The following is a 7,500-nucleotide window of genomic DNA, read 5'->3' as shown; positions in this document are numbered from 1 at the left end:
ATATATATATATATATCTATATATATTATATACATTTATATATATACTATATATATATATATAGATCCATATATATATATATATATATGCATATAATGCATATATAATATATTACATATATATATATATATATATCTCTCTATATATATATTTATATATATATATATATGTGTGTGTGTGTGTGTGTGTGTGTGTGTGTGTGTGTGTGTATTATCTAAGCATTTCAGTATTATATGTAAAAAATTTCAAAAAGACGAAAACAACCTTTAAAGGATTCTTAAAGATGTCACAAGGGTTCTCAAAGGAACAAAATATAAACAGCCAATGGTGATCCCAATGAGATGCCAAATCCGAGCCATTTGGAAATAAGAAAAAAATATAAGGCTTGAAAATAATACCAAAATTAAAATACGCGAATATCGATGACCAGTTATTTTTAAGGGAATACAAATAAAAAAAAAACATTATGAAAATGCGACTTATCATTTAATTTTTGAGTGCTGCGAATTTATTGCATAGATATTGAAAAAAGAAATACTTTCCCATCACGCATAAAAGAAAAAAAATCAGCTAGAATAAACTTTACGAAAATGCTGCCAAATTTCAACTCCGGAAACACTGCCGCCCGTCCAAAGTCATTTCTAGCAGAATATAAATAAAGACCAAAATAATATGGGGAAAAAAAAGCTACTTTGCATCAAAGCTGAGCTCTTACCGTTCCTTTTAAATGCTGCGTTTTCTGATCTAAAGCCGATTTCTCCCACGACAAAATCGCTGTGGGAAAAGCGCCCGATGCCACGCATTCCAGTCGGGCACTTTGCTTTTCGACCAGGGGCGTGCCATCTCCGCTTATGACCACCGAGAAGGCTGTGCTGTGGAGGAGAAGGAGGTCAGACTTTTAATTAATCATAAGGAGACTTGAGAAGCTTCGACTGACATATGAATATAATGATAAAACAAAAAATCGACATCACTTTATCCTTCTCTCTCTCTCTCTCTCTCTCTCTCTCTCTCTCTGCTATAAATGGGAGATTTTTATATACATGAGTGTTTTTTGTTTGATACAGGAAGTATTTTTTTTTATTTACACGAAGTTTTTTATTTACACGGGAATTTGTTTTATTGATAAGGGAAGTTCTCTCTCTCTCTCTCTCTCTCTCTCTCTCTCTCCTCTCTCTCTCTCTCTCTCTCTCTCTCTTTGTTCCTGAATATGGGAGGTTTTTATATACATGAGTGTTTTTGACTGATACAAGCAATTTTTTTAATTTACATGAGAGTTTTTTTTATTGACATGCGAAGTTTTTTATTTACATTGTAATTTGCTTTATTGATAAGGGAGGTTTCCTCTCTCTCTCTCTCTCTCTCTCTCTCTCTCTCTTCTCTCTCTCTCTCTCTCTCTCTCCATCCCTTTGTTATATCTATAATCGTCTATTGTGCTATATAATAGGATGAAGTCCAGCAGTAGAGGATGAAGAAGTTAAGCCCGAATGTACGTATCAAGATTCTCTCTCTCTCTCTCTCTCTCTCTCTCTCTCTCTCTCTCTCTCTCTCTCTCTCTCTTAATTTATTATGATTTATCATTACTAACATCATCCTCATCATCATCGACATTATTATTATCCTTAATGGTATTTTCAGAATTGGCATATAGTGCTGGAATAAGTGCTGGTACTTATGAGGTCATTCAGAGCTGAGAATAATTTTGAAACAATTGTTAGGCGAGGATGGAAAGTAAAGTGGAAGAGAATATGAATGGAGGTTTAGTAAAAGGGGGTTACAGGCTAGGTGCTAAGACGACGCTACAAAAACCTTAAGTGATCCCCTTTGAAAGTGCACTGATTGCACTAATCCCTTACGGATATAATGTTATTATTTTTAAGATTTTCACTTAGATATTTCTGTGATTATTGATACTGTTACTTAATTATTTTCGCATCAAAATTTTGTTCAAAAGTTTTTCTTCATTTCTCGTGATTGTTCATTTTTTTTTTTTTTTTTTTTTTTTTTACATTTCTCGCGATATTGGACATTACTCTCTTGTCAAAGTCAAACCAGACGTTAGGGGAGAGAGAGGGGGTTGGGAGGGGAGGTGGGTATTGAGCAGTTCCACGTAGAAACAAGATGATTGGTTGCTTTCAGATAAAGCTGACCTTACCATACCTGCGGGCCGTAAGTATAGTAAACTTTAAAGCAGGTAATGACCTTGGTGTGGACCTCTAGACTCAACAAACCAACTCGGAGAAAAGATGAGTTAAAAGCAGCAATAATGTTTATGATGCGGTATTTTCCCAAAATACAAAAATATTAGAAATAGGGAGCTTTCGACCGTTTGAATAACGACGGTCTTCTTCAGCCAACGGTTGAAAGCTCCGTGTTTTTAACCTTTTTGTATTTTGGAAGAATACAACAATATCATATACATTATTGTGGCTTGTAACTTATCACCTCTGGTCACGGCACATTGATGCACCATTAGATAAAAGAAAAGATGACTTGTCTTTTTTTTTTTTTTTTTTGAGAATCGACAGAAAAAGAAAGAATTTGTAGAGAATATGCTCACTCTACGCTTGGATGAATATACAGCACCTCCGGAGCTCGTAAACAAACAAAATTATCCTTTCAACAACCGCCGGTGCATAGAGAGAACAGAGTCAACATACGGCGCCTAACCTTTGGTAAACAAAGCGCTCTCTTAATTTTTGATCGCGGGAAAATTGTTGTTGTGAGCCAGACATACGTAATGAGGATATTGCTTATATTAGCTCCCCTTGCATCGAATATGCATTTTTTTTTCTAGGCATAACTCTTGCATTCTATATTATTATTATTATTATTATTATTATTATTATTATTATTATTATTATTAATTATTATTATATTATTTTGGAAAAACTCTCTATCGCGAGAGTATATATAATATTCTAATGGGTCCACTATAATAAAAAAAAGTTGCGAGTTCGTGTATAATTTAAGAACCCTTTACAAAGCTTTCGAACCATTCCCTTCATTTTGGACTGAAGATGAACCCAGAGAAGGGTTCGAAAGCTTCGTAAAGGGTTTTTAAATTATACACGAACTCGCAAATTTTTTTTATTATTGTGGACCTCTTAGAACTTTATTATTATTATTATTATTATTTTTTTTTTTTTTTTTTTTTTTTTTTTTTTTTTTTTGCTCTATCACAGTCCGCCAATTCGACTGGGTGGTATTTATAGTGTGGGGTTCCGGGTTGGCATCCTGCCTCCTTAGGAGTCCATCACTTTTCTTACTATGTGTGCCGTTTCTGCTAGGATCACACTCATTCTGCATGAGTCCTGGAGCTACTTCAGCCTCTAGTTTTTTCTAGATTCCTTTTCAGGGATCTTGGGATCGTGCCTAGTGCTCCTATGATTATGGGTACGATTTCCACTGGCATATCCCATATCCTTCTTATTTCTATTTTCAGATCTTGATACTTATCCATTTTTTCCCTCTCTTTCTCTTCAACTCTGGTGCCCATGGTATTGCGACATCAATGAGTGATACTTTCTTCTTGACTTTGTCAATCAACGTCACGTCTGGTCTGTTTGCACATATCACCCTATCCGTTCTGATACCATAGTCCAGAGGATCTTTGTCTGATCGTTTTCTATCACTCCTTCAGGTTGGTGCTCGTACCACTTATTACTGCAAGGGTGGTACTGATGTTTCTTGCACAGGCTCCAGTGGAGGACTTTTGTTTTGCCACTGAATCATGCCTCTTTTTGTACTGGTTCTGTGCAAGTGCCGGGCATTCACTTGCTATGTGGTTTATGGTTTCATTTTTCGTATTGCACTTCCTACATATGGAGAGATGTATTTCCGTCTATCGTACTTTGAACATATCTGGTTCTTAGGGCCTGATCTTGTGCCGCTGTTATCATTCCTTCAGTTTCCTTCTTTAGCTCTCCCCTCTGTAGCCATTGCCATGTGTCATCGCTGGCTAGTTTTTTTTTAGTCTGTCATGTATTGTCCGTGCATTGGTTTGTTGTGCCAGTCCTCTGTTCTTTCTGTCTTTCTCCTGTCTCTGTATATTTCTGGGTCTTCGTCTACTTTTATTAGTCCTTCTTCCCATGCACTCTTTAGCCACTCGTCTCACTGGTTTCAGATATTGCCCTAGTGCTCTGTTTTCGATGTTGACGCAGTCCTCTATACTTAGTAGTCCTCTCCCTCCTTCCTTTCGTGTTATGTATAGTCTGTCCGTATTTGCTCTTGGGTGTAGTGCTTTGTGTATTGTCATTTGTTTCCTGGTTTTCTGATCTATGCTGCGGAGTTCTGCCTTCGTCCATTCCACTATTCCTGCGCTGTATCTGATTACTGGTACTGCCCATGTGTTTATTATTATTATTATTATTATTATTATTATTATTATTATTATTATTATTATTATTGTTATATTTATTTTTCCATTTTCTTATAAAGCATAATTCTTTCTATTTGCGTCACCAGTGATGTTGCTACCTGAATTCAAACGCAAAAAAAATGTGTTTTATACTTTATACGATAATTCTCTTTAATTGTGAGTTACTTCTCAGTATTAGATATAATCATAATATTATCCAATTTAAGAACTCAGATTTAAGCTATTGTCTTAGCCAACTTTCTCAGTTAGATAAGATGTCCAAATATTCCCTGGTTTCACGGATTCCCTTGTATTTTTGAGATACCTAGACGTGGCAATAACAAACGAGATTGTTTCGATGGTTATAAGTCAGCACACTCTAAAAAGAGTCACTCATTGAATGGAGTTATCCAGGGAATATTGGCATAATAATACGTTTGTATACTTTTGAGATTTACTGCTAACACGTACAAAAGCACAGGTACATACACGATTATAAACATAACCTAAACCAACTCTGAAGTGGAGTTCCTTAGGCAAATTAAATATTCATCCGGCTATAAAGCAGAAGGATGTGATAACTATATATAGTAAAAGGTGGAATTTATACTCATTAAGGTAACGTTTTTAAGAGGAGTTTTTAGGGAGACCTCGCTTTAGAAATGAAACTCTGAACCAGCCTCCTTCACATGCTGATAATCTTGAGAATGACATCTTTACCAATTTTCACAAAATTCTGTTATGAAAATATTTACCAATTTTCACAAAATTCTGTTAGGAAAATATTTACCAGTTTTCACTAAATTCTTTTAGGAAAATATTTACCAATTTTCACTAAATTCTAGGAAAATATTGCCAATTTTCACAAAATTATATTAGGAAAATATTTACAAATTTTCACTAAATTCTACTAGGAAATTATTTACCAATTTTCACTAAATTCTATTAGGAAAATAATCATCAATTTTCACCAAATTCTATTTGGAAAATATTTACCAACTTTCACTAAATTCTATTAGGAAAATATTTACCAATTTTCACTAAATTCTATAAGGAAAATATTTACCAATTTTCACTAAATTCTGTTAGGAAAATATTTACCTATTTTCAACAAATTCTGTTAGGAAAATATTTACCAATTTTCACTAAATCCTATTGGGAAAATATTTACCAATTTTCACCAAATTCAATTAAGAAAATATTTACCAATTTTCACCAAATTCAATTAAGAAAATATTTACCAATTTTCACCAAATTCTGTTAAGAAAATATTCATCAATTTTTTACAAATTCTGGTAGGAAAATATTTACTAATTTACACTATATTCTGTTAGAAATATATTTACCAATTTTCATCAAATTCTGTTTGGAAACTATTCTATTAGGAAAATGCTAACCAATTTTCACTAAATTCTATTACAAAAAGTTTTGCCAATTTTCACTAAATTCTGTTAAGAAAATATTTATCAATTTTCACTAAATTCTATTATGAATGTTTACCAGTTTTCACCAAATTTCTGTTAGCAAAATATTTACTAATTTTCCCTAAATTTTGTTAGGAAAATATTTATTTTTTTCACAAATTTTGTAAGGAAAATATTTACCAATTTTCATCAAATTCTGTTAGGAAAATATTTACCAACTTTCAACAATTTTCTGTTAGGATTATATTTACTAATTTTCACCAAATTTTTCGAGGAAAATATTTACCAATTTTCATCAAATTCTTTCAGGAAAGTATTAACCAATTTTCACCAAATTCTATTTGGAAAATATTTACCAATTTTCACCAGATCTTGGTATGAATATATTTACCAATTTTTCACCAAATTCTTTTAGAAAAACATTTACCATTTTGAACTAAATTCTATTAGGAAAATATTTACCAATTTTCACTATATTTCACTAGGAAAAAATATTCACCAATTTTACCAATTTTTCCGGGAAAATATTTACCAATTTTTATCATCAAATTCTTTCAGGTAAAGGTAATTAACCAATTTTCACCAACTTCTATTTGGGAAAATATTTACCATTTTCACCGATCTTGGTATGAATATAATTTTTTTTTTTTTTTTGTTTTTTTTTTTTTACCATTTTTTCACCATTCTTTTAGAAAAACATTTACCATTTTTCACTAAATTCTATTAGGAAAATATTTACCAATTTTCACTATATTTCACTAGGAAAAAATATTCACCAATTTTACCAAATTCTGTTAGGAAAATATTTACCATTTTTCACTAAATTCTATTCGGAAAAAGTTTGATAATTTTCACTAAATTTTTGTGGGAAAATTCACCAATTTTCACCAAATTCTGTTAGCAAAATATTTACCAATTTTCATCAAATTCCGCAGGGAATATATTTACCATTTTTCACCAAATTTCTGTTACGAAAATATTTCTGGAGTTTCACCAAATTTTGTTAGGAAAATATTTTCCAACTATCTCAAAATTCTGTTAGGAAAATATTTACCAATTTTCACCAAATTGTATTAGGAAAATATTTACCAATTTTCACCAAATTGTATTAGGAAAATATTTACCAATTTTCACCAAATTGTATTAGGAGAATATTTACCATGCTTCACCAAATTCAATTAAGAAAATATTTACCAATTTTCACTAATTTTTTCAGGAAAATCTGTTATGAAAATAGTTACTAATTTTCATCGAATTCTATTAGAGAAGTATTTACCAAATTTCTCCAAATTGGGTTAGGAAAATATTTACCAGTTTTCACCAAAATCTGCTGGGGAAGATATATTTACCAATTTTCACCAAATTCTGTTAGGAAAATATTTACCAATTTTTACCAATTCTATTTGCCTAAATTTCGAATATGCTGCTGACACGCAACGACAGACCGACTTTAGTAAAAGCATAGTCTTCTTATAACATAATTGCTGAAGCTAATAAAGCTTAACTAGTTGTACTATTTTCAGTAAATTCCAACGTTCGAGATCAACAAAGGCTACTGAGACGAGAAAGTTAAAAAATAAAACTGAAAACCTTTGAAATCTTATGGGCAAACTTAAAAAAAAAGAAAAGAAAAAAAAAAACTCTTCCTGTCAAACCGTTCTTACAATAAAATTATAGTATATGAGCAGGATTCTGTAAGGACATTTTATCCATAAC

The 7,500-nt window shown here is 31.9% G+C and overlaps 1 protein-coding gene across 1 annotated transcript in view; it reads right to left on the bottom strand.

Annotated features, from left to right (window-relative positions):
* Positions 1 to 7,500, bottom strand: part of LOC135226188 (hemicentin-2-like) — a 207,998-nt gene that overhangs the window by 33,957 nt on the left and 166,541 nt on the right. Inside the window, exons 7-8 of the mRNA XM_064265631.1 lie at positions 2,339 to 2,344; positions 716 to 867 (exon numbers count right to left, since the gene is read on the bottom strand). Of these exons, the coding sequence (XP_064121701.1) occupies positions 716 to 867; positions 2,339 to 2,344 (158 nt within the window). The remainder of the gene's footprint in view (positions 1 to 715; positions 868 to 2,338; positions 2,345 to 7,500) is intronic.

Source organism: Macrobrachium nipponense, chromosome 14, assembly GCF_015104395.2.
Source record: "Macrobrachium nipponense isolate FS-2020 chromosome 14, ASM1510439v2, whole genome shotgun sequence".
Lineage (NCBI taxonomy): Eukaryota > Metazoa > Arthropoda > Malacostraca > Decapoda > Palaemonidae > Macrobrachium > Macrobrachium nipponense.
The sequence above is the reverse complement of the archived record's forward strand: the minus strand, read 5'-3'. Positions and strand labels throughout refer to the sequence as shown.